The sequence below is a fragment of the Lampetra planeri genome, chromosome 2, assembly GCF_965212315.1.
Source record: "Lampetra planeri chromosome 2, kcLamPlan1.2.h2, whole genome shotgun sequence".
Lineage (NCBI taxonomy): Eukaryota > Metazoa > Chordata > Hyperoartia > Petromyzontiformes > Petromyzontidae > Lampetra > Lampetra planeri.
This window is the reverse complement of record NC_136108.1, coordinates 27509961-27537355: the sequence shown is the minus strand read 5'-3', so window position 1 is coordinate 27537355 and position 27395 is coordinate 27509961. Positions and strand designations below refer to the sequence as shown.

Sequence of the window (27395 nt, the reverse complement as noted above, 5' to 3'; positions counted from 1 at the left end):
ATTAAAGGCTGCACCACCACTCCTGGCCATACACAGGTACGCAAAACGCTTAGTGTTGCGCACAAGTAGAGATTCATTTAAAATTGCACAGCGGCCATAAGTTGGCGAAAGCACTTTGATGTCTGTTGTGTATCCAATGGGCGGGGGGGATACTGACGAGTCGACGGTTAGCTTGGCGCTGACCTTAACCAAGGGGCTCGCCATGCACCTGGGGCTGGTGAAGCGTCTCGGCTGAGACCACCCCATGCCGCTACCGCCCCGTGCCACTATCGCCCAGTGCCGCTACCCCCCCCGTGCCGCTACCACTCTGTGCCACCACTTTGCATGAAGGTCTACGCGGCGCCGTGTGCTTTCCCAGGGATCGGGCGGAAGGACGAAGACCTGAGTCCGGAGCAGCGGCGCTACGCTGTGAGGTGAGTGCCGTGAGCCTCCTGGACTCACCTCCAGGTGAGCGCGCTCCTCCCCCTCATCTCTGCCTCCCCCTCGTCTCTCCCTCCCCCTCGTCTCTCCCTCCCCCTCGTCTCTGCCTCCCCCTCGTCTCTGCCTCCCCCTCGTCTCTCCCTCCCCCTCGTCTCTGCCTCCCCCTCGTCTCTCCCTCCCCCTCGTCTCTGCCTCCCCCTCGTCTCTGCCTCCCCCTCGTCTCTCCCTCCCCCTCGTCTCTGTCTCCCCCTCGTCTCTCCCTCCCCCTCGTCTCTGCCTCCCCCTCATCTCTGCCTCCCCCTCGTCTCTCCCTCCCCCTCGTCTCTCCCTCCCCCTCGTCTCTGCCTCCCCCTCGTCTCTGCCTCCCCCTCGTCTCTGCCTCCCCCTCGTCTCTCCCTCCCCCTCGTCTCTCCCTCCCCCTCGTCTCTCCCTCCCCCTCGTCTCTCCCTCCCCCTCGTCTCTGCCTCCCCCTCGTCTCTCCCTCCCCCTCGTCTCTCCCTCCCCCTCGTCTCTGCCTCCCCCTCGTCTCTCCCTCCCCCTCGTCTCTCCCTCCCCCTCGTCTCTCCCTCCCCCTCGTCTCTCCCTCCCCCTCGTCTCTCCCTCCTCCTCGTCTCTCCCTCCCCCTCGTCTCTCCCTCCCCCTCGTCTCTGCCTCCCCCTCGTCTCCCCCTCGTCTCTCCCTCCCCCTCGTCTCTCCCTCCCCCTCGTCTCTCCCTCCCCCTCGTCTCTCCCTCCCCCTCATCTCTGCCTCCCCCTCGTCTCTCCCTCCCCCTCGTCTCTCCCTCCCCCTCGTCTCTCCCTCCCCCTCGTCTCTGCCGTCCGCCCGGCGAGCCGTCAGTGGAAGTCGCCCTCTGGCTGCGGCAGTGACCAAGACTCTCCGTCTCACAAACCACGGCTCGCCCCGCACCGATTGGTTATTCGCTTCATCAACCCTCAGACGGATGATGATTTGTTTGCGCCGAATCTCGAGGCTGGGATTTTTAACTTGCGACCTTCGGACTGCTCGCAACAGGATGCTCCGTTCTACGGCTCGACGCCCGTAGTACTACGGGGAGCAATATTGCGGAAAAGGACAAAAAAAGAAAGTGATGACAGCCGTTCGTCGTTCAGTTGCGACTTGCCCCCCTCCCACCCTCTCCCCCGCTGCTTACGCGCACAGAGTGCGGCCAACCCTGCTGCAGTACTACAGCTACAACTTCAACTTCCTGAGCATCCTGACGGGCCCGTGCTGCGCCTACAAGGACTACCTGGCCTTCATGGAGGGGCGGCATTTAGCGCCGCAGCAGTCCGGCGTGGGAACGGCGGCCACGGGGCCGGAGGAGGCCGCCTTGGCCGCGTGCGGTGGCGACAACGGCAAGCGTGTCCGCTGCGAGCCCTCCCCGCTGGTAACGGTCGCGTCGTGCGGGGTACGCGGTGTGCGCGGGGGTACACGGGCTACGCGGGGTACGTTGGGTGCACGATGTGCGTGGGGCGGCCGCGCCCTCATCTTCCCATTTGGTCATCGTCAGGCGCAGCAGCGGAAGCAGGACAAGGCTGTTGTGCTTATCATTACCTCCAGCTTCAATATGACTGCTGTCGTCATAATCGTCATCGCATTCCAAAGTAGTACAACTGCAGTAAAGGCAGGAAAAGTAGTGGAATTGTCACGCGCATCGTATATATCGTTATCATTTTCATCGTGAGAAGGCTATGTTCTTCGTCATTTTCATTTTCAATGACTACTTCCTTCATATCATTGTCATCATCGGACACCGCGGTAGCGAGATGTTAACTGTCTTGCCTCGTATACAAGAGGTTGTGGGTTCCATCCAGACCCTGGCGCCTGTATATTTGGAGTTTGTATGTTTCTGTCCCTGTGCGTTTAGAGTATTCGGCTGCTATAAATGTCCACGTAATCAGCCACTTGGTTGAGCTATCATTTGTGGCCTGGTCGCTTCTGAAAAAGAGCTATAGAGCTCAGTTGACCCCTTACCGGATGAAATAAAAAATGAGCAGCAGTAGAAGCAACATCCTCAGCCTCGTTAGTGGCAATCACATCATCATCACCGCCGCCTTCATTCGTTATTAGAATTTACTGTAGTGCCAAGCCCCGCAATGGGAGCATCATCATTATCATCATCTTCACGATCACCGTTATCAACAGAGCTTCCTGCATCGTCGCCACCTCCAGCCAGAGACATTTACCGGTGGTGGCAGCATCGGAATAATCATCATCAGCGGCAGCATCGTTAAGCGGCATTAATAGTTATGAATTTTATTCAGGGTCTGTTTATTCATACTTGGTAATCTTAGGCGGCACCAACAGTGATAATAGCTTATGAAATCCTGATTGTTTTCTTGTTGCTGTGTTTTCACGAAATTGGCTCCGATGTGTTCTCGCAGCAGCAAGTGGTAAAGTAAATTAAACGAGGCATTGCATTAGGGCTTGCAGCTTTCGAAGGGGAGGCACTTGTGTTGTTGTTTCATTAATTTATCTAGGACGCATTGGCCTTTGGGAAAATAAGTAATTTAAATGTTAAAAAAAAAAACATGTGTATACTCTGAATTCGATGGTGTGTAGAGAAAAAAAAACCTTTGGTGTACACGGAACAATGCGAAATTGAAAATGTCACTTCTTTTTTTCGAATATTATTATTTTTTCGTTATCGTTGAGGGGAATTTTTTTTTTCTTTTTAATAAGCCATGGAACACATGACCGGGCGGTGTAGGACAAAGCCCAGCTGGGCCTCAGGATCACTCGTACATATTCGTTCTTATGAACGATTGTATTTTAGAGAGGATTACCCCGATCTGATCGGGTGCCAACACGTACGGTATATTATTTGTAGATGTGAGCATCCTTCATCTGGTCGGACTAACGCTTTTTGTCAGAGCCCTTGACTCGCAATGAGAAGGTCGCCAGTTCAAATTTCCCCGTCATAGGAATTTGGAATATTCACTACTTGCTGGCTCGGAGCTCGCCAACAGAGGCGAGCCCATTGCCCCCATGCTCGTTTGAGCACAGAAAGAGAGAGAGAGAGGCAGTAATCACTTGAGCTTGTCTGTCTTGTGTCCCACTTCGAAATTAAATGATTGGTGGCTCTGGTCTTTAACAAAAAAAATGACCCGTGTCTTTAGCCAACGCAGAATGTCAGACAAGCCAGCCTGCGGGCAGAGATAACTGGTTTACTCCGGCAACAGTTGCCGGGGTGTGGCAGCGCATCCCAGGATAGAGCGCAAGGCAGCCGTGCAAGCCGCTCGAGATATTTCTCCCCGCTACATGTAACGTTATCAGTGGCCAGAGCCTTTTTTCTGACTCGCCGAATCTCAGGGTCACTGAAGCATTCCCATCGGCTCGCTGGCTTGCTTATGGAATAGCGCTTGTTAGAGCGCTGATGCGGGACTGCCGGGATCCTGGTTTAAACCGCCCGTGATTCAACTCAATTATAGCAAGTCGATAGTCTATGTACACTCACCGATGATGGCTACATACGTCAAAACAGTCAGCTTGTGTTTCACCTTATTTGTTTTTGCACATCAGCGCGATATCACGTTTTCAATTATGGGTGTCCTCCCCCTCCCCTCCTATTGTTATACTGTATTTTAAATGGCCATTTTCAAATGGCTATTTATATGAAGTTTGGTGTCACGTTTGTAAAGTTAGGCTTTGTAGCTCAGGAACTCATCAAGCCACGCCATGGTCAAAAATTGTAATGGCTTATGTCATGCGTGTGAGCGCACCCTGACATAGTTTACATCCTTTGCACATTTGCACATTTGCACATTTGCACAGTCGCTCCCTCACCTGGCAGGTTTGCTTTTTTAGTTCCCCGCCTCTCTGGCTTTGGGCCTCTCCCTTGGTGGTATTTAGAAACATGCCTTTAAGAGTATTTGGCTGCTGTAAATTTCCACACGATAAGCCAATTGAGCTATCATTTGTGGCTTGGTCGTTTCTGAAAAATTAGCTCATAGCTTCGTGGGTTTTGCCTGAGAAGATAAAAACAGTTTAGTTTTATTTGCATTTTTTTTAAGACAATTGTTTTCCTTTCCTATCTATACTTTGCACTCCTTTCGTGTTTTGTTTGTTGTTGTAATGTTATGACCTTCCCCTACTGGACATCTGTGAAAAAGAGCTTTATAGCTCATCGACTTTGTCCAGTATAAATAAACATTCTCATTCTGATTGCATGTCACGACAAGGTGCCCCCCTCAATCCTGCGCAGGTGTCCTAAGCAGTGTATCCTCCTTTTCGTGGTGAATCAAGAGTGACTTCGCTCGTCCATTCAATTACAAACTTGCAATTTGCTTTTTTTTAACCCTATCCTGCTGTGAAATTCCTCGCATCACTTTATGCGCGTCCGTACTGAAAGGCCTCCGAAGCTTTGTTTGAGCTGTACTCCCCAACCCGCACCGAAGTGCAGGCATTACTCCTGCCCCCCCCCCCAACCGCTAAAGCTGATATCTGCATTCTTTCAAAGTGATTCTACGCGGTCCGTTGTAAAACTTTCTCTGCACATGCGGAGCCTTGTTCGCGAGTGATGGGGAATGCCGAAGATGCAACTGTCACTGCGTTTATTGTTGTTGGCGAGCGACCGTTTTGCGCCTGTGGGCAACAAATACCAGTTTCCTGCTGCGGTGTTAGATGTTGGGAGACCTTGACACGTCCATAACCGTCGCTTTCGCGACATCCTGCGGCTTGCTTGATGCAGTGGGTTTCTAACTGCACGGCGATGGGTGTTGTTGAATAAATCAATCAAACCTGGTATAACCTGAATTATTTATTGTTTTATAACCCAGCCAGAGCCACGTCGGTTTGACGAGCGCTTTTGTGGAGCGGAAGCCTGGGTTAATATTCTGCTGCTACTGCAGCTGCTGCTGCTGCTGCTCGCCCCGTAACTTCCCACCGTTGGGCAAAGGGCTCCCGATTTTCATTCCATTCCTAGATTCATTCCATTCCTTCCACCCCTTCCATTCTTGTCCGGGAGCAGCGGCCTCCAAATTCTTGGGTTTCACCTCTCGGTCTCCACTCCGAAGTTAATTCTGCGTCTCATCCCCCATCGTTCGTTGACATGGTGTGGCCCCTTGAGCATCTACACTCCATGATCTCTTTTGCGTTGTCAACTTTAAAGAGGGGCAACCTGCAAGTGCAGTCTTCTTCTCTTGTATGGCCGATGAAGATGCAGAGCAATAACTACAATTCCACATTGAGGTAGTCAAGCCAGATAACCGCGTCAGGAGCAGCGGAATAGTATCACTGCAATGTCTCCTTCGTATTTGTGTATTGGGCATTGCGTCGTTAAACATTGTATGGTCTGTTCTGGATGACCACAGTTGCGCATTGGAGAGTTTTAAATTTAGCATTTGTGGATCAGGTATCCGCATCTGCCATGGGTTGCGTGCATGCGGTTTAGAATGGACCATGAGCTTGCTGGAAGATCAAAACCAGAGATCTTCTACGTGGACGTTGGCTCGTTTTTGACCATCAATCGGATTAATTTTAAATGTTTTTGTCACCAACATGTGAATCGGGGCCGCTCGAAGGGACACTTTTCAAGTTCAATGGTCAATTTGAGGACAATCCTCACTGAGTCTCAAGATGCTTTGTTCAGTTTTCACAGTCGGGGGGGGGGCATGGGGGGGTGGCAATGGTTGCTCTGTACATTTTGCTATGAAGTAATTTCCCGGGTGACTATTCAAAATCGGCCGTTGCAGACCGTGATGCCGGCGACGAATGACGTCACGGGATCTTTTGCGTCCACTGTGAAGCAGACGGCGCTCGGTGCTGTTACCATTCGTACCCGCACACCGCAGTGTTGGCCAGAGCGGCCGCTGAATTCTAACCACGAACCTTCTGCAGAATCAGACTGGAGGTGGAATCCGATGAGCTATGAAGCTCTTTCACAGTGTCGAGTAGGAGCGGGTCAGAAAGTTGCGACAACAAGTGACGAACACAGCGACCCGAGTTCGATTCCCGCTCACGACCACCAACACCACTGACGATTATCTGAACCGGTCCTGGGCCTCCCCTAAGTTGACTCAGCCTCTAATGAGTACCTCGTGTGGTGTGTAAACATCGGCACTGCGGAGTCGATGGTGGTCAATGGTGACCGTGCGTGGTACCAGCCGCCCATCCCCTCGTGCGTCGTACCGGCCTTCATAAGTGCCACTCGCTAACGGCACTTGCTCCAACATTCTGTTAATAGCTCTACGGGGATGATCTTTGTCTCTCGACCCCCGACCCTCACCATAGAGCGCGGTGATGTACAAGCTGGCCGTCGCTCTCGTGTCGCTGGGACTGCACCTCACGGTGGCCCGGGGCTTCCCCGTCAACTACAACGTGGACGAGCGCTTCGTGCAGACCGAGCCGCTGCATTTCCGCCTCTGCTACCTCTTCGTGTCCATCCAGGCGGCGCGGCCCAAGTACTACTTCGCTTGGTCCATCGGTGGGTCCTGTCCGCCCGCCTGCCCTGGCGCAGGCCGGAAACCACCCGAGCACGCCGTGGTTTGCCTGGATTTTAGTTTTTCTTCCAGGTCCTCCTTTTGTTAGATGTTTTTTTTCCCGCTCCACGTTTAGAATCTACGTACGTCGAAAGCATTTGGTTGCTGCTTATAAATGCCCACGGGGGTGATAGGCCACTTCGTTGAGCCTTCGTTTGTAATGTGCAGGTCGCTGCTGAAAAAGAGCCGTGTGGCTCAGCGGGCCTTACCTGCTGAAATAAAAAAAATAGTTTCGTTTTATCGCGGCGCGGCACATTCTGTCCTTCTCGCCTTAGTTTGTTCATCTAATGTTTGTAAACCTGATCTTGGGCTTTTAGGAATTCGGCGTAAAATTATATCGGATTGTTTCGGTTCGGTGTATCTCTTGTGGTGGTGCCTTATGCCGATAATCCCGACTTGCAAGTCGCCAGCGTAGCAGCGTTTTGTAAAATATGAAGTGACAGATGAAGCCCTGGTCCCACCGCTCACCCCGTGCAGCACAGCTGGGCGCTGCCGAAGTTCATGGTTGGAATCCCAGTGGCCGCCCTGGTTAATACTGCATTAACAATAAACATGGGCCGCCTGCCTCACAGCGGACGTTAGAGAGATCACGCGACGTTGAAAGAGCCGGCCGTGTGTGTGTGTGTGTGGGTATCGCGGTCCAAATTTACCGTATTGAGAAAAATTGCAGGCAAACAACTTAATTGAGTAAAACCACAAAGCAATATTGCCTCCTACTGGCAGACTATATCCGTCTGTGAAACATCGTGCCTTTGTGAGAGCCCTAATTACAAACCGACTACATTATGGCAATTATAGACGTAACAAACTAGGTTTGGCTCCTGGGGAATTTCATAACTCCGGTCTACACGACGCCTGCGACCCTTTATAACTCTTCATGGTGACCAAAAAAATAAACCCTCCGTTCACGCAACTCAAAGCGCTGCACCACACACACGCACCTGGTAGTAGGAAGTCACGGAGAGCTGCAACGTGGCCGCTCACACGGACTGGGGCTTGAGATTGTACTATTTTGTATCTGCGGAACATAGCCGTGAACTCGCGGTGAATGTTTTGTGTGTATGCGTGCGCACGTGCATACTTGTCAATGCATGCAGATACAGTCCTATCAGTGGGCCTCTCTGGCAAGCGAGGCTGTGCTGGCTAGGTCATGTAGCACCGCAGCGCTCCCCCGCAACCTTTGTTTGATCGGATAAAGAGAGATAAGTGGGGGACAGCGTGGGCTACGGGAAGAAATGGCCTCATGTGGTGCAGGGTGACCTGGAGCCGAGTGGAATTGCCAACGGGCTGGCACCGGGGGCACCAGCGATGGCCCCTTGCGTAACCGGCGGCAGCAGCGCCCCCGACAACAACGGGCGACGCTGGCAGACAATGAGCAGACAGGGCATCGGTAGCCTAAAGTGAGCGTTTGGCTAAGTACGGTGGAAAATAAGTTCTGCATCCATACATCAGTACGGTTCAGTACGGTTGGCTACGTGCGGCGCGAAAGAAGTTCAACATTCATACGTACAGCATCGCCCAGTTACCCGCGTCTGCTATCCCAAAAACACGTGCTCCTAATTTAGCCACCATGGCAACAGCACCGCTACTTAGTGGTGGATGCGAGCTGATGGTGATCATCATGTGTGTGTGTCTAGGTGAACTAGGGTACCCCCCCACCCCCGTCCTCGTTTTCCCACGGTTGTCCTCTTCTTGAGGCAGCTGCTGCCCTGGGAAATATTGCACGGCACTAACATGGATCTTCGGGTCCCCGTTACTGTCAGGTGCACAGTGATGCACTGCTCGAGACGATGTACGTTGAACTTCCTTCGCACCGTACGTAGCCAACTGTGCTCATCGTTGTCTTCCCTCTTCTCGTATTGCGAGATATTCTTCTTCCCGTGATCTGGCCTAGGTTTTTTTCTTGTACCTATCAGAATCCATCGATCAGAATCGTTATTTATACCGTAGAAATCCAACGTCCAGTCGGGGAGGTCCAGAACAAACAATACAAAAACGCGATAGGAGTGCAAAGTATAGGAAGGGTAAGCAAATCGCAAAAAAACAAATAAAACTAACAATTTTTATTTTACGTAAGAGGGGCCAACCCTCTCGTGAACAAGCCCGCGTGCGTTTCTACGCGCACCGTGTGTTTGCACGCGCGCCGTGTGCTTACGCACACCATGTGTTTGCACACGCGCGCCGCGCGCTCACGCGTTTTGTGGGCCTCTTTTTCGCAGCGGACGCGATCAACAACGCGGCGGGGTTCGGGTTCAACGGCTACCACAAGAACGGCGAGGCTCGCTGGGACCTCATCTCCAACCTCAACATCTGGAACATTGAGGTTCGGGCAGCTTACTCACGCACCGCTCACCGCTCACCGCCCACCAAGTACCGTGCCGATGGGTCACGGGGACGGCGATGGATGAGTCCGCGCGGCGCAGTTGGCAAAGTGCTACAGAAGGGACATTTTTTGAAACATCGCCTATTATTATTATTTGCACCTCCCAATTATCACGGTTGGCTACGTGTGGTGCGGAAGATGTTCAACGTACATACATGCATTTATTTTTCTTTCTAAGGCCGCACGCAGTGTTACTGACGAATGTGGTGAACTTTATTGTTACTTGTGAAGAGGAGTCTGAGACTGGTTACGCGCTTCTTGATTCTTCAAACCACAGCCTCGTTCCTCAGACCAACCCCGAACACGTCTCTCGCAGCCCCTTTTAAACCCTCCATCTCCGCCCTCGTTCCCAATACACATCACCGTCTCACACGCCGAGTCCGTGTGACGTCAGTGCCCTTTAACCCTTGACCCCCGTCTAGTGTATTACCCGTGTGATTGGTGCGTGCTATGCTGAGTGCGGAGATTTAATGTCTGCGTGGTGCGAGTGTGCGAGGATGGCTCGCAGATCCCCTACACTCGTGCTTGCCTGCACCGCTGCCAACGCAGCAGCAGCTGCAGCAGCATCACCAAATGCTTCGCAATTGGGACGTTGAGTTGTCAGTTCAGTCGGGATTCCGTTCAGCCCTCAGCTCCTTCTGAGTTGATCAAATGAGTACCTCGTCCTGGGGAGTCAGCAGAGATGAGTTCTTTGAATGGAATGGCCCCTGCCGTAGGAATGTGGAATTTTCACCACTGGTTCAGGAGCTATAAATAGAGATGAGCACCACCTCGCACTCGTATGACCTTTTGAAGACAACCTCTATCACAGTGCACGTAATTAATGTCACAGGACGATGATTGCAGGCCTTCTGCCATGCTCTGTGTATTGCCAGCTGCCTTCACTTGGAGCCAAACAGCTGACACAGTGATTTTCTCAATCATAAATATCATGTACCAGTGCATCTGATTACACACTGATAACGGACTAACAGTGTGGGATTACCATGTCCTGCCTTTGGTAATCTTATTACAATGACGACTACAACGGCAGCAGTAGCAGAAATGTCAATGTACGTATGTCAGTTTAACTTCTTTCGCACCGTACGTATCCAACCATACTAATCGGAGGTGCGGGTGAAGGACAAACTAAACACAAAAAGCAGTTCTAATGAAATTAGTTTTTAATCTAGATTTAAAAATGCATCGCTCAGTTGGCCCCCTAATATAAGAAAATCGTTCCAGACGGCCGTAGAAGCACATCTGAAAGCGTGCCGTGCGGTGACCGTCTTTGTTCGATGGTTATCTAAAAGCCGCTTCTGCGAGGGTGACCGGAGTTTGTGTGATGGTTTATGCTCCCTGACGAGATCGGCGAGGTATTGCGGTTCGTTTGTGGCATTGCGGTTCATCTAAATGCTACAGCATCTCAAGATGCTTTACACAAATTAATAAGCTCACTTCGGGGTAGACGGAGGGTAGGGGGTTTGGAGGGAGATCACGGCAAGGAAGCACAGGAGAGAGGAGAGAGAGGAGAGAGAGAGCGACAAGCGTGGCACAACCTCGGGGAAAAAACCCCACTGGGGCCCAGCACCAACGACAACAGCGACAATCACAACAACAACAACGACGGCGAGCCTCAGGGTCAGCCGAGGCGAACGGGGCTGCACCAACGAGCTCCAGGGCATCCTCGTGCGGCCCGGAGTCCATTTACAAACGAGTCTCGGGGCATCTGCGGGGTGCCGTGGGGGCCCGTTGCAAACGAGTCTCTGGCTAATTATGCATAACGCACTGTTGTGTGTGATTGTGTGCGTGCGAGCGAGCGTAAACCAGCGCTGATGGTGACTCTAGTGTCGTGGCGATTGTGTTACATTTCTGCTTGTGTTGCCCTGCTTTGTGTCCCCGACGTCTTGTGGTTTCAGACTGCCACCAGCTTCAAGATGTTCCTGGACAACTGGAACATGATGACGGTTCGGTGGCTCAAATAGTAAGGAGACCGCCCGCCCACCCGCCCGCGCTGTTCACATTGACGCTATGTACCGTGCGAAAGATGTTCGACATGCATACATACATGTATATTGAACTTCTTTCGCACGTATGTAACCGACCATGCTAATAGGAGATCCGGGGCAAGGACAAAAAGCGGTTCTTAGCAAATGAGTTTTAAAATCTCGATTTAAAATGCATAGCTCCAGTGGCTTCGTGTTTTAATTTTCCTTCGTTATGTTAACACAGTGGTAGTTCTATGGAGAGACTGGTCCCCCCCCCCCCACCATAGCATTGTGGAATGTCCACGACCAGTACAGGCGGGCTGAGCAGTTGGTGCTGTGGTTAGTGCTGATGGGGAGGGTGCAAGTTCAAATCTTTGCCTGTGGTAAATATCTGAACTGGTGCTGGGCTTTCCCTAGGTCGACTCAGCCTTAAAATGAGTACCTGGTGTGGTGTGTAAACATCACCACTGGGGAGGCTAAGGCGGCAGGGCGTGGTGCCGGCCACCCAACTCCCTCGCGTGCCATGCCGGCCTTCATAGGTGCCACTCGCTGACAGTGTTTGGCCCAACAGCCTACTGAGGCTCTACGTGGGGATCTCTGCGCTTGGCTTGTGTGTTCTGCGTGCCAGCGTGTGCTTGGTTTGTGTGTTCCGTGTGGCAGCGTGTGCTTGGTTTGTGTGTTCCGCGTGCCAGCGTGTGCTTGGTTTGTGTGTTCCGCGTGCCAGCGTGTGCTACGACCGCGTCAAGACGTACCCGACGGTGGCCACGTTCGTGCTATCCGCGGCGTGGCACGGTGTCTACCCGGGATACTACTTCACCTTCCTCACCGGCATCATCATGAGCCTGTCTGCACGCGCTGTGAGCTCCCGGCTCGCACACACACACAGCACACACACCCCAGAGGCAAATATCCCCCGTGTAGCTTTAGCAGATTTTTGGGGCAAGTGCTGCTTGTGAGTAGCACCTATGAAGGCTGGCACAGCACACGAGGGGGTGGGTGGGTAGCACCACGCCCGGCCTTTGTCTTCGTAGTGGTGGTGTTTACTCACTGCACCAGCTATTCATTTGAGGCTCAGTCAACCTAGGGATGTCAACCGTGAACGGGAATTGAACCTGAGTAACCGGGTTCGTAACGCAGCGCGCTAATGCCACCATTAACCAACACACACCCATCCCGCGTGCGCACACACACACACACGTGTATGTCACAGCTACAGAATTTGGCAAGAGGACGGAAGTCGGTTTGCGGTGTCCTTAGCGAGGTTTGTTGGATCTTGAACGTCTTGGCGCATTTGTTATGAGACGGAGCAACCGGGGTTCGCAGGCACGGACTCGTCTCGGAGTTTACCTCCGCGATTCGCCGTCTCTCGTCCAACGCCGGGCTCTGTGGTGAGCGTGCGAGCGTGCGCGCGCATGCCGCTTGGCTTCACTCCGGGACTCCGCGGCTATCGGTGTTCCAGTGAAACGCTCCGGGATTCTAGCTCCACGGTTATCGGAGTGCCGGTGAAACGCACTGGGACTCTCGCTCCACCGCTATCGGAGTGCCAGTCTAACGCTTCGGGATTCGAGCTACACCGTTATCGGAGTGCCGGTGAAACGCTCCGGGACTCTAGCTCCATGGTTATCAGAGTGCCGGTCAAATGCTTCGGGATTCTAGCTCCACGGCTTTCGGCAGGACGGTGAAACGCGCTCCGGATCTCTAGCTCCACGGCTATCGGCGTGGTGGTGAAACGGACCCCGTGTCCTGCTGCAGCCGCGCTCTGCCAGCCAAGCCACATGAACAACCGGAACGTCTGCCAGGAGACGGGACGTAAACAAGCAAAACACTATTTGGGTAGATCAAGGGGTCGATCGAACCGTCTGTGGCCCGAACATCAAAAGGCCCTCTCTCGCTCTCTCTCGTCTGTACGGCTATAAATTGAGTAACATCTATAAACGGACTATCGCCGCCATCTCGTGTCCCATCCTGTTAACAATGATGCCATCGCTGGGATATGGAACGCATCGTTTTGGCGACATCTCGGTATGGGCACCACAGTCTAGCACCCGATGAGACTGTGGTGATTATCTGCACCGGTCCAAGGCGAGGGCAGAATGCTTCTTTACTTCCCTTCTTGAAGCGCTCGTTCAAAACGCTCTCCGCTTCATTGTCACCAGCAAGTCGCTTTCTCCACGAGGGGATTCCTTTAACTGGTTATTGACATTTCTAACACGTTCAGAAGTGGAACACACAGTATTTCACGCGCAACAACGAGAACAACCGCCATTTGCCGCGAAGTGGCGGTGACGTCACCACGACGCTTGAACCAGGCCAGGTGTGCTCCGAAGCCATGTGAAGTGTCGAATGCTCGCTAACAGGTCACGGGACAGACCCAGGTGCCATGGGTTTACTGACTGAGGTGACTGGCAGATGCACCACCTGTGCCCCCTAATGTGCCAACTCGCCGCATTTTAGCTGCCCGGCGCTCCGTTCGTTGTTGTGAGCGTCGCTCCTTTGCCCTCTGTTGTTGCTGGAGGGCGACTGCCTCCAACCGCCCAGTAGTAGCAGCAGCAGCAGCATCCTTCACAAGCCTCCTCCACAAGAGGCCGATCTTGAACACCGCTGGTGCCAGTCTTTCGGCAAGTCCACTCCAAACCGCCGCTGCGCAGCTATAAAGTTCTAATCCTCGGGCCCATCGCACGCACAGAATTCCGCGACGGAGTCATGCGTTGGCAGTGTCCACGGGGGTTGCTGCTCGATCAGAAGGTCAACGCGAAACCCGACGCCTCATTTCCATGGCGCATGAGATATGTCCACTGAATTAGGCAGCGCTCAGTCCCCCCCCCACCTCCCCCGGGTTCGCATCCAAGGCCTCAAGTGACGTGATTTGATGCTCTCGGCTGTCGCCAGACTGACTAAAAAAAACAAAACCTCCATCACAGTTGCTTGCTTTGCGAGCACCACATTTGTGGGAAGTCGTCAGTGGTTATCATATATGAAAATAAGAGCCTACAAACATGTTCATACTTACGTGTGTGAACTTTATGGATTTACAAGTGTGTGAACTCCTTTCACACCGTACGTAGCCAAACCGGGTGGGTGTATTAGCAGGTGGCAGCCCATTTGGACCAAGTCGTTTTTGGCATCTGACTTGTCCTGCAATTTCCTGCCTTGACCAAATGGACGGTCGCTTGTTTATAAAAAAAATGTAGTTTCCTTGTGGCGTAGGGTCCGCTCATTGACACGAGCACCCCGCCTCGCCGCTCGTCTGAGCAAGGAGACGCTGGCTTCCTGAATCGCCATTGTCCGTCACTTGTTGTCGTCATTGTAACCTTGTTTACGTTAGCCCGGCTCTCCACGGCGGCTTTAGCTCGCGCGTGTGTGCTTGCGTGCGTGCTTGCGTGGTTTCTCGCACCGCGCGTCTCGGCAGATGCGCAACAACTTCCGGCACTACTTCCTGGGCTCCAAGACGGTGAAGGTGGCGTACGACGTGGTGACGTGGGCCGCCACGCAGCTCTCCATCTGCTACACGGTGGCGCCCTTCGTCATGTACGGCATGAAGCCAGCGCTCGACTTTTACCGGTGAGCATGGGCCAGGGCTGGGGTCTTAGAATTGGGTCGCATGGGCAGGCGGACGGATCAAAGAGAGCGAGGACTGAGTGAGTGAATTGATGAATGCATGGTTGAGTGGACCGTTGACTCTGGGTGAATGAGTGAGTGAATAGGCAATGGAGGCAATGAGTGAGATATAACTGATGAATGACAGAGTGAGTGAACTGGTGACTGAGTGGTTGAGTCATTTAGAGAGTGAATTTGTGAGCGAATCAGTGGGCAGGCTTGTAAACGAGTTAATGAATTGGCCAATTGGCCAATTGACCGGTTACTGAGTAAGTGGGTGGATGACTGGGTGAATTTACCAGTGACCGAGTGGATAAAGTGAATGGCTGGGTTGGCGAATGCGCGAGTGAGATGGCAACAGTGTGTGGATGAATGAATAACTGGGTGAATGAATGGACCGATGAATGAGCAGCTGGGTTCGTGATTGAGTTGCAGAATGGATAGGTGATGGAGTGACAGAGTAACTGAGTGCACGAGTAAGTGAATGGGTGAATGACCGTGATTGAATCAGTGCCCATTGACAGTGGGGGTAAGGCACTGCAACATTCGGTCAGAGCGTGAATGAGTGAGCAATGGTCAGAACGAGCGAGGGAACATCCGACCACAGCGCTGACTTCTCCTCCACGACTGAACGAACGGGTGGGTGACGGAGTGATAGAGCAAATGGAAAGATGAGCGAGTAAAACTGGTGATCAACTGCGTGAATTTAAAAGTGACAGTTTGTAAACAATTGAATATGCGAACGAGCAATTGGGACGGCACGGGAACTGGCTGAAGTTGTGAGCGAGTGAAGGAACAAACAGCTGAGTGGACTGGCGGGTGGCTCGGTGAAGAGTGAGATGTCACATTAACATTGGCTGATGCCAAGATGTCCCCTCGACTTAAAACAAATACATCCGACTTACGTATATTAATTAATTCCACAAAGCATACCTGAACCCGCCATCGCTGTGCATACAAATACCTTTTAACGACGGACCAATACCGTGCCGAGAGTGCTCGACCTGCAAGGCGGAACCTCACAAGTTCGATTCCCAGTCAGGTGTTTGTGCAGCCCACCATTCATCCGTGTGGTGCATAGAATGCGTGTGCCACTTCGTGGCAAGCCAGTGCTTGCCTTCACTGGGGAGTGTCATTTTCTAGATTTGAAGTTTTCGTGACTGCAAGGATCCATACTCTTTGGTTTTTTCGGTAAAGTCACGTAGGTAATAAATTAAAATGAAAACAAATAAATTAAATCACGACGTTTCGGAAGTAACACAAGCAACCGTCATCAGGTGTGACTGCTCCAGCAAAATTACTGAAGTTATTAAGAGACAACGTGTTTAGTGAAATTTTCTTTATTGGCTACAAGCAGATCGAAAACACAGTCCCAGTATTGAGCGTGAAGGTAATCACCGACTCTTGTTGCCAAGGCTTGGGTCTGCTGCCACCTGCTGGGGAAAAGGTGAAATTTTCATCCCACAGTCATCATCCAGACATAAAGTGTTTCCATTGCATAGCTAACACTTTGTGTGAAGTTATCAGTGGTTGTCCTATGCAGAGACTGATCCTGCCATAGGAACATGGATTTGCCATTACTTGCTTATTATTGGAAATTCGGGCAGGAATTCATTGGTACTTATATACTTTATTTGTATCTAGTTATTTATTTTTAGTGACTTGCTGACCTTTTCTCCAATTGCTTATTTTTGTATCGTTTGTTGCTGTAACTTGCTGACCCGCCCCCTACCGGACATCTGTGCAAGAGAGCTTCACAGCTCATCGGATTCCTCCTCCAGTCTAAACAAAGCGTTCCGATGTCTGACCATTTGAGCTGAAAGACGCACCGACGTGCGAAACCATCTGAAGAGAAGAAACTGGACTTCCAGCGGGGGTTCCGTTTACAATGACGGACGATCGAAACGTGCTCAGGGTGTCCGTCGCCCGCCCCCCCCCCCCCCCTTGCAGGTCCATGTACTACTGCCTGCACGTGGTGACGGTGGCCATCCTCCTTGTGCTGCCCATCAGGGCGCGACCTCCGGCCCCGACGGTCACGGCCAGCAGCCCCACCAACCACACCCAGGCCAGGAAAACACAGTGACCCGCCGCCACAAGGGCACGGAGCGGTCCCTGGCCTCGTGGACTCCACTCACAGCTGACCGAATGAACGGCCGTCCGTCTGTCCGAACGTCCGATTGACCGACTGTACGATTGACCGAACGATCGTCCGACTGTCCGACCATCCGATTGATCGACCAAACGACCATCCGACCGTCCGATTGGCTGAATGACCGACTGACTGACCGCAGTCGACAACCGGCGGAAAGAGAGCTACGGCGGGCGCGCTTTTGTTTGATAGAAATTTTAAATGTTCAGAACTGAAATCGACGCTGCGGTCTCGGCGTGAGCTCTCCGAGGTTGCCCCTCCTCACCTTAAAGGAAGAAACAACGCAAAAAAACAATTGGGCTCTATTTTACTCTGTTATGAATACGATCTTGAGGCGTCAGTTAAAATCCGATGACGTCAGTAATTAATGAATTTTGCCTTCCGACTCTGGCTCCCAGCTATGGGGCAGAATACCCCATAGCTCCCGTTGCACTGGGCTTCATAGGCTAAAATGCAGCCCCCACAATGCACTGTTTGTCACGTGGGAAGCTGAGATCATGGGGCTCCCATTGCATCACCACAGTGTGGCTACGACGTCACACAAGGGCGCAACGCATTGGTGGTGAGCCTGGAAGTCATTTGGCTTTGACTTTCGAGTATTTTTTTTTATTTAAGAAGCTTCAGCCTTGTGTCGCCCAGCCTGCAACCAACGACCCCGACCGAGATGGGCGTGTAAAGTATGAAAAGATATATAACCAGTTGATTTTTTTGGGGAAGTGTCTTCTTTTAATCTACAGCACCCCCCCTTCCCCCTGCCCCCCCCCCTCCCCCCGGGGCTACACAGCTGAAAAAAAGTGCCACGTTGAAGACGGAGATACCTGAAGCCACGCGCTTTTCGAAGCCACGGTCGAAAGGGAAATCTACCGTTGGTTTCGGTCGAATCTCTTTTCTTTTCCGCGCCGCCCTTCCCCGACCACTGTCGCGATCGCAGAAACGGTTTGCCCGACCGCGAGCGGCGCGCGTGAGAAGCTCCGGGTTCAGCGCTGTGTCCGTGGGGCGCGACGAGCGTCGAACCGTGTTCCCGGCACCCTCTGCCGATGTTTGCTTTAAACGGCCTTGTGGATAAATAGACTTAACGAGCAGCGAGCGGGGAGGGCAAGAGTGACGTCCTCCTGAAGACACCGTCTTTTGTCGCAAAACAAATCTGCTAGGAAGGCACAATCTTTGGCGGGATGGTATTTAAAATCCTTGCAATTGATGCGTAATTCATTATGTATTGTAAAAAAGTATGAAAAAAACATCGCATAATTCCACAAGCAGCTCAACAAGAATGCAAAGGTCTGTTTCAACACTGTGAGTTGTCTAGACGAGGGCTTTATCTCCGCTGGCCTTATTGGGAAAACCCAGATGGGGTGGATGGTTTGGGTGTGCCGCAGACCTTTGTGGGAGTGTCGTCAATTATAATACCGGTCTTCATGACCGATCGCTCGTTAGTTCGGGGTGTTAAAAAACGCCGCAGGTTTTAACTTCCGGGGCGTGGTACGTGTTTGCCAAACGTCCGCTGTCCGCGTGTGTGCTGTCGTGCCGATTATTTTTGCAGAGTGTCAGCTCTATTTATGTTGCAAACATGCTGTGTTTCAAATGTCCTGGGGTGCATCCAAGTGCTCATAAACGTCAGCTAAATGTTCACGCGGGGGTTAAACGACACCAGTTGAGAGAGAAGCGTAAGAAGTGCTTACCAAAACCTCAAACAATACGAACGCCAGTAACTCAAACTGTAAAACACTAACCCAACAATACGCATACCAAAAATAACGACGAGCTCAATGAGAACGGGCTTGCCTACGCAGGGCCTGTGGGCCCGCACCTCCTTCGTGAGTCGCAGAATTGCAGCGTCTACCCCTGGGCGGCCTGCTTCTGCACCGCCCCTGCGCACGGCACTCCGTGGATCACCTGGCACAGACCAACACCCCTGACCCCCGGCACGGACGGGCACCGCTGACCTTATCGCACACCGACACCGCTGCTGGGTTAATCCAGCGTATGCCAGCGATTTCAGTCGAGGGCCCTCTGGCTGTATGCGGTAAAGCCACATTTTTTTACGCTGCTAAATGTTTTTTGTTTTTTCACCAATGAAGCTTCGCACTTGTGTTGTACAGCCGCTGATGCGCAGATTTGTTCCACAACCGGCAAAGAAAAAAGAACTGCATTTTGTTTTATATTTGGATCGCACCTTCTGTAAATGATTTCGGGCCATTTGAAAGGTCCCATGGTGTACACGACAGTGACAATCGCCATTGGAGTCTTTAATCTCGCCAAAATATACCCTGCCCCTGTAAGCCGAATACATGGCAGGGGATGGGATGGGATTGACGTCTCTGTATGTATCGTCGATCTAAGTCTGGAACGTAACCGGTCGATGTGAACGACTCTCGACTCGCGACGCTCTGCGTTGTGGCGACGTGTGGTGCTGAGCCCGGCAAAGTGGTGGGGGGTTCGTGGGGGGGGGGGTAATTGGGGGGGGGGTGGGAGGGGGTTGGTGGAGGTGGGACACACGATGAAGCGTCTGGGAGAAGCCGCCGGAGCGGCAGCGGTGGACAGAATGTTCACGTTTCCCAAAATAATCGGCAGTGAGTTGTGGCTACTTTTGCACGGCTCGACTGGTGCGAGGTCGTATGGTTACTTGGGCCAAAACGTAAAAACAGAAAACGAGCTCAGATGTTGTGTTGTTCCCTATGATGCCGAGGTTGCTCTTTAGGGAGCGCGGTCAGGCCACAATTTGAACGCTTGGCCCAAGAGCCAACACAGCGATGTCCACAAGGGAGGACGGCAAGGAAGCCGCCCTTCCGTTCGTGAACCGCGATTGCACAGATTGGTGCCGTAGGCTTACGAGCAGTCGTTTCATGAAACGGGGGACCTAAGTGTGTGACCGTGAGTAGCTGCGCTCTGTGTGCGTGTAATCGTTGCATCGGCAAGTCCGCTGCTTCTTTACGTCCACGCCGCGTTGGGATGGAACGCTGCACCGGGTCATTGATCAGGCAGGTCAAGGCAGAGAGCGGCGGTGCACGCCTGCGATCACGCAAAGGAGCTAAGCCTACACCGCCCGCCCTCACTTGCGCAAGGCCGCAAAGTCTTTCCAACAGGAGGCAGTGCAAGCAAGCGTGTCATTTGCCTGTTTGTTTTTGAGTGTTGTTCACTCGCGTAGGATGGCATTTTCTCCAGGCCCTCTGGCTTCCTGGCATGTGCAATGCAGCAGCCGGCCAACCGATCCCCGTGCTGAAAGTGAGTCGCGAAGCTCCGTTAAGCATCATTGGGTTCTACGAAGCAATGACTGACTACTTGTGTTACAGATATCTTAAGAGGGCTCGTCGGTCTGACGCCGCAACGCCCGTGCGTGATTGAGTCACGCAGAACGGATGTTGCAGCTTCAGTAGCCGAGCTCCCTACTGCACAGTACAGTCCTTCCCCCCCCCCTGCACCTCCGATTAGCACGTTTGTCTGCGTTCGGCGCAAAATAAGTTCAACGTACGTGTACATCCATGGAAAGCGTGGGCAAAAACTGAGGAGACCACCATAGGTTGCAGTGGGGAGGAAGGGCAAAGCGTGGGTGGAGCACACGAGCCAGCCACACTGACCCCTACCGCTCTCCCCCCCACAACACTCGGCATTCAGCCACGACTAATAGCCCGAGGTTTTCATTCACTGTTCAATTACACAGATTGAGCGGCGACACTGCCTCGGCAGTGGTGCACAAGCACAAACAATGACGCGACGCGTTCAGTCAAGAGCGCAGCCTTGACAGGAACGGTAGATGATTGGCGGCATCTCGAGCAGTGGCTCTTCTCCATAGCCCATAGAGGCCAGAGAGGGAGAGTGGATAATAGTTGGACTCTCTCTTCATGTGTCATGAAGAAGGGCATTTGCGCTCAATGAAACTTTTAATTTTACCAGCTAAGGTCCACTGAGCTATATAGCTATTTTTCAGATGCGACCTGGCCACAAATGATAGCACAATGAAGTGGCTTATCGTGTGGAAATTTATATCAGCCAAATATCCCTTAGCGCATGTTGATTCTAAAAAACCTGAGGAGACAAATCCACGCGACCACGGGGAGAACACGCACACTTCAAATATACAGCAGCAGGTGTCGGGGTCGGGATCGAAATCACGACCTCCTGTATACCAGGCGAGGCAGTTAATATCTCGCCACCGTTGCGGCCCCCATTTACTGTTCCGCAGGCCACCGTTTGTAACACGCGCGCTCCGTGCCTGAACGCGAGCGTTGGCACCGCCGGTGTTATCGGCTTGTCGCGGTTGTGCCATCTCTCTCCGGCGCCGCTTTTCGGTTGTGCCGCGCGTCGACCGGCGCGACGTCTGACGGTCTGCCGCCGCGCGCTGGGACCTCGCTCGGGGAACCGAATCGAGCAACCGACCGCCCCTCAATCGTGGGGCCGAACGTTGGACGTTGTGCGGACGCCGGACGGAACGACCCGAAATGGCCAACGATCCGCTAGTTGACCCCCCCCCCCCCCCGAACGCCTTGATGTTGTCGTCGTCGGTGACGATTCGACGACGGCCGTGTTGCCGCACGTATTTCAGGGCTATGCAGGATGTCCGCGCAGAGCGGGGAACGCAGGGGAGGGAGGGGCGTCGCGTTGAGCTTCATGTTCCAGCTCTGCAAGATTTCAGCACCTTGGCAAATTCTTTGGCCAAATAATTATTTTGATAGTTTCCCCTCCCCCCTCTCCCCTTCTCCAAAGCTGTATGCCCAAGATGAGTGAGGGAAAGGGTTCGCTGAGATCGTGCGTGTGGGGGGAATGGCAGGCGGGGCAAATCGGCATGCACACCGCTGCGCAATGATTCCCGCCGGCTCGGGGGGGGGGGGGGATTCAACCCTCCGACCTCCCGGTGTGGCGCGCGAACATCAGCGAGAGGGAGAGACAAAGGCGGGCAGGAGCGACGCTGGCTTTTGTCACGCGAATGCTGGCAGCACTTGCACCCGTCTCGATGCTAAATGGGGGATCTTGGGTCTTCTTGCTTCAGGCGAACTAACTCCCCATCATTTAAATTACCGTAAAAGCGACCTGTCGTAAATGTGCCTTTTGTTTAGGAGAAAAACCATTCAACTCGGCTTCGTTCATTCGGTGAATATCTGTCGTCTGCAGATGTAAATAATAATCGTTACCCGTATGCTTAGAAGGTGGCACCGAGCAACGCAGACCCTGCCGCGGCGTGTCTAGCGCACAGCCCCGCGCGGAACCTGACGCTCACCCCAGGTGTGCCTCGTGGTCTTTTTTTCCCCTCCCTCTGATGAGCACGAAGCTTCGAACTCGTGTCGAACAGCCCGGAGTACACAGCAACTCGCCGCGCGTGTAAACAAAACAACAGCAGCTCTTTGCTTGTCGAGGTTTGCGCTTTCATCACGAGGATACTTACGTCATGGCCACAAACTTGTTTGAGATTGTGGTCCGTGATTGTACAATGTGTTTTTAACAGGGCCGATGGGTGGGAAAGTAGAACTCAAAGCCACTGATGTATTTGGTTGAAGCAAACTCCTGTGTTATTATTTTATTTAACGTGGAGCGCCGGTGCAGTGGTGAGCGCACGGCATCACAAACTCAAATACCCGAGTTCGATTCCAAGTCACATCGGTGGCGAGTGAAATCTGAAGCCGGTTCCTGGGCCCCACCTTCACCAACCCTGCACTGACCAGCGTGGTGAAGTATGGTCAAAAAAACCCACGTGATCGACGCGTTGCGTGGGGCTTCCGCTGTATTAACCGGGGGACGTGCAATCGCACTGCCCTTTATTTTGAATGGGAATTGTAATTGGCGAAAGCGCCGACACTGAATATACATTTCAGGAATTGCTATATTCGCAGCCACGTTTCACTCATCGGTCTCGCTCAACTCTTGCAGCGAGTTAACCCTTTGACCAGCAGCGGTGTTGGCGACGGTGGTTGGAGTTGTTTATGTGGGTTACACCGCGACACGCTGGCCGTTCATTCTGGCCAGTGTGGGTGGTAAAACAAAAAGGTTAAACTCGGCTTGATAAGCGGCGATGGTTGAGAGCATGCAGGGAGCACTAACTGTGACCTAGCACTTTGAAGGTGGGGTTTTGACGGGTCTTACGCTCCGCAGTGCTCAGTGGATGGCAGCGGATTTGCTGACGCGTTTGTCGGGATTTTTGGAGCGCTGACTGCTCGTACATGAGCGGTCTCCGGGCACTCCAGTTTCCTCCTGCAACAACAAAAAACCACACGTCTTTAACGAGGAACTCGGAAAATGTTCAATTGCGCAAGACCCTCTTTAAATGAAGGTCTTAAGATACCATTTGTTTCGATCAGAGCAATCGCCTTACCACTGTACCACAGCAATTGTGCGGCGTAGGACAAACGCCCAACATCCTTTAAACATACAATAACATTTCCATTAAAAAAATGATTAATATCAAGTTGTAGGTTTTTTTCACTTCAATGATGCTTCAGTTTTAGTTTTAAAACATTTATATTACATTTCTACCGCGTTTTCTTACAAGGGAATAGTTTATAAGCTCAGGGTAATTTAATTTGCAGGAAACGCACGGAACACTGCAGTAGCGAAACTCGTAAAGCATCGTATGCTGTTCAACTGTCAGTATAATAGAATGCGTCTTTTTGTAATTCAAATAATTTACAAGTATTATTTGTCATGATGAAACTGCAGTTGGTGTAAATCACGTCTGCACAATACAACTACAATGCACATGTATCGTTTAATGAGTCCCGCTGTATTCTCGTTGCCCGTACATTGAACTTCTTTCGTACTGAACGTGGCCAAGCATGCTCAGCGGAGGTTGCGGTGGTTGCCTGTGAGATTAGAGCCATCATCACACACATTGGCATCGTTTTATTTGAACAAATATGGCTGGATATTTAGCGACGAGATTACTCTTCTGGTCACATTCTGGCTCGTTGCCAATTTCCAATCGGAGCTGTCGGTGTTAAACGCTTGCCGGGAAGGTATAGAGAGAGAGGGAGAGAGACGAGAGGGTCTTCTGTTCTTTCCTAAAATTAACCAACATCGGATACTGCCGTAGTGCGACGGTTGAGCACACTAGACCCGCTATCCCAGAAGTCGCCGGTTCAATCTCCCGGCGCGGCAGTTGAACCAACGCTGCAAGTCTCTTAACACCTCGCGGCCTCTGCCGAGCCACGCGGTAAGAAATGGTTACCACCACAGCGAGTCGCGAGGGACGGGAGTCAAGTACGGCTTCCTCCCACCGCTTCAAAGACGTCTAGCCGGCGTGGAAGAGTAGGCCAAATGCCCTCCCGAGGGTGCTCTCTAGAGCGGCCTCTAGTGGAGACCTTGCTGCTGCCAGCAGCGGTGTGAGCGAGCAATTGCAGGGCTGCACCTTTATATTTTTTTTTTTAAAACATAACTTTATCAACCAGTGTGCCATTCAGAATATGCGCGTTCCAGTGGAATGTATTGAAACGGCGGACCAAGTTTCAACTTCTCTGAGTCTCATCTGCATGCTTTGTGGCCCTTGAAATGAACGCTGGCTGCCGAGTTCCCTGCTGGTGTAATCGGCGAGAGCTCTCCCTCCATAACGAGAGCACCTCGATTTGAGCGCAGGAAAACAGTGCGTGAAGGACATCACTACGGCAGATTGCAGGATATCGTTGAATGAATGAGTGAATGACAATGGAACGAACTCTTAAGGCATTCCGGAATGAGTTTGTATAATTCGGCGACTTACTTCTTGTTCCTCTGTTCGTCACCGTGTTTTTTTGCCGGTTTAGTATATGCCGTGCCACTCGTAAGCTAAGGGGGGGCACGTTCGCGCCTTCGCACTGAGCGTGCGTGACCAGGTTGGCGTCCGCGAGGGGTTAATTGTCTCTCGTGCCAATAAAATGTGGAGTTTTCACCACTGGCCCAGGGCACGCCAATGCAAAAGAGTGCCATCGTCCCGTTGCTCGTACTGAGCGGGGGGAGGCACTTTAACCTTTTGACCTGACTTGCTCATCGTAAGAATGAGTAAAATGATGATGCTGATGAAGATGTCGAGTGAGGGATTATTGTGGTCGGTGGTCATTGTAATAATAACCCCTTCAAACGAGACGTGCCGTTGCTAGGGCTTATTCGGGTGAAATATTTTAACACATTAAAACAACACATCGCTTACCTAGTTGCACAATTGGCCTTAAACAATGTAATTCACAATATTAAACTTGGCATCTCAACTTAACACTAAAATATATCCTCCTGTGAGCACAATTGCGTACGAAAGCAGTCGAGGATGCTATCCGTAACTTGCCGCGTAATTAGCAGCGGCTGCAAGCTCGCACCCATACGGGCGGCGTGACGTGTTCGCTTTCACTCAAAGCCGCCCCCTCTTAAGCGTTCCCTACGGAACATACGCTTCGTGGGAGATGATGGCAAAGGGCGAACCAAAACGTGACGTAGCTTATAACAATGAGGCACGCGAATAGTTTTTATTTATTCTTACGTCGGTGCCGCCGTCCACAGAGTTCTTGTTTATCCGTCACGTTTAGCATGTTCCCGCCGGGCCTGTGCGTGTTTATTTTTGACGGTCAGACTGGGGCTGCCTCCTGCTCTCAATACTTCCCGCCCCCCGTCAGGGCTCCACGTTGTGTTTTGACCGCTGACGAGACGTACGTACGTTGAGCTTCTTTCGCGCCGGAGGTGCGGCGGAAGAAAAACAAACGATGGGTCTCCTTGTGAGCCGATGTATCTATGTTCAACTTATTATAATAGTCGGGTTTTCCCCCTTTTTTCTGGCAACAAAACTGAAACCTTTGTCACGTGTTTGAGCTGTACACCTTTTGGCGTCCTCTGGTCGAGCACCAATTGAGACGAGGCTCAAAAGAAAGCCGTCTGTGGTGTAGACCAATCAGTTTCAAGGACAATGCCAATATATTATCAGTGTGTTTTTTGTTTGCATTTTGACCACAAGTATTGTGGTTAATGCAGACATGATTCCTTGTAAAAAGGTTTCAGTTTTGTTGCCAGAAAAAAGGGGGAAAACCCTATTATTATATTTTGGTACTGGCAAAGGAGGTCTAATGATATGTTCAACTTCTTTCGCACCGTATGTAGCCAACCGTGCTAATCGGAGATTATGCGACTGGGAAACGCTCGCCAGAAATTGTCGTAAAAAAAATGGACATCCGCGCATCATGCTTCGCAGCGTCGTGTCATGGCCACTCGCGACAACGATTATTGTGCCAGCTTGTCCAGTGTTAGAGAGTCACGAGTTACGGCCATCGGATTGCTATAAGCAGGCACTGGTAATCCCACATTTGGATTTTGTTTTCAGTTGCGTAAAGAGATTACCGCTACTTGGCAAGTATTTGTTGGTTACTTTTTTTTATAATTCATTGTCAAATTTTTTTAAATCTGAAAACCAAATTATCGGGTTAAATGATGGTAACCCAGCAAGCTTGGGTTAAGAAAGAAGCAGCCAATGCACACAGACCATCATGCACAAGCCGTTCTGATACCGTGCTGTGAGCTCTGAGCATCAATCAATGACATGGTCATTGATTTGTGAATCGTGTTACATTACTACGGAGTAGTAGGATTTTGCGCTGTGTTGTAGCCCTCCAATGTGGCTAATTCGCATCAGGAGGTAAGCCAGATTATTACATTGCTCTTAAAGTACCGCATGTGTGTCCAGACGTTTTAGCGATCGTTCATCGAAGGATCGATTTTATTTTTCAACGCTGCAGTTTGTTCACGTGAGCGTTGGCCGCGGGGTAGGGGTTTGCACAGTTTGTTAATTGACATTATTGGACTCTCTAATAATGTCAATTAACAAGCAGAGCTGTTTGTGTGCCAATGCGAGTGGCAAACAACCGGCTGCCGTTTTATGTCCGTATCAGAACAATGACGTTGGGTGAATGCATTTAAATTATGTTTAAAAAAGACTTAATCGTCATCATCAGCCATGCTTTATCCACTGCTGGATTGAAGGCCTTCCTGAACCGTTGCCGTCTCTCGTGATTCTTCGACAACGATCCACCCAACCACCACTGCCTTGCACACGAGCCTAATGCATTGCTCCATCTCCTTCGGTGGACGTAAACCTTGGACACGTTGCATTCGTTGATAAAAAAAAAAATTCGTACGAATTTATCGCAATCGGTCATGGGGGATTCTATTTTCAAAACCAATCGGCGCAAACAACAAAACCACGGCATTGCATAGCGTAGTCAACGCCACGTGAATGCGACGTGACAATTTCTTCAGGCCGTGTGCACGCGGTGGTGTGCACACGTGAGTGGCGTGCATACGCAGTGGTTGAGTGTGACGGAAACAACATTTCTGAATGGAGCAGTGTAAGCTTCTGAGTGAAACGTTGCGTGATTTTCAGTCGTGCTGTGATCATGACTCGTAGCCCTATCAGGAAGGCAGTAACCGACTGGTTCTGATACTCTGCTCACTCCGTGCTACGCTGT

At 51.7% G+C, this 27395-nt stretch overlaps 1 protein-coding gene across 1 annotated transcript in view; it reads left to right on the top strand.

Moving 5' to 3' along the window:
* Positions 1-19416, top strand: part of LOC144730819 (membrane-bound glycerophospholipid O-acyltransferase 1-like) — an 84810-nt gene extending 65394 nt beyond the window's left edge. The window contains exons 6-13 of the mRNA XM_078611597.1: positions 359-413; positions 1579-1804; positions 6649-6841; positions 9116-9219; positions 11178-11242; positions 11971-12103; positions 14656-14807; positions 16794-19416. Coding sequence (XP_078467723.1) covers positions 359-413; positions 1579-1804; positions 6649-6841; positions 9116-9219; positions 11178-11242; positions 11971-12103; positions 14656-14807; positions 16794-16926 — 1061 coding nt within the window. The 3' untranslated portion in view covers positions 16927-19416. The remainder of the gene's footprint in view (positions 1-358; positions 414-1578; positions 1805-6648; positions 6842-9115; positions 9220-11177; positions 11243-11970; positions 12104-14655; positions 14808-16793) is intronic.
* Positions 19417-27395: the final 7979 nt, after the last annotated feature.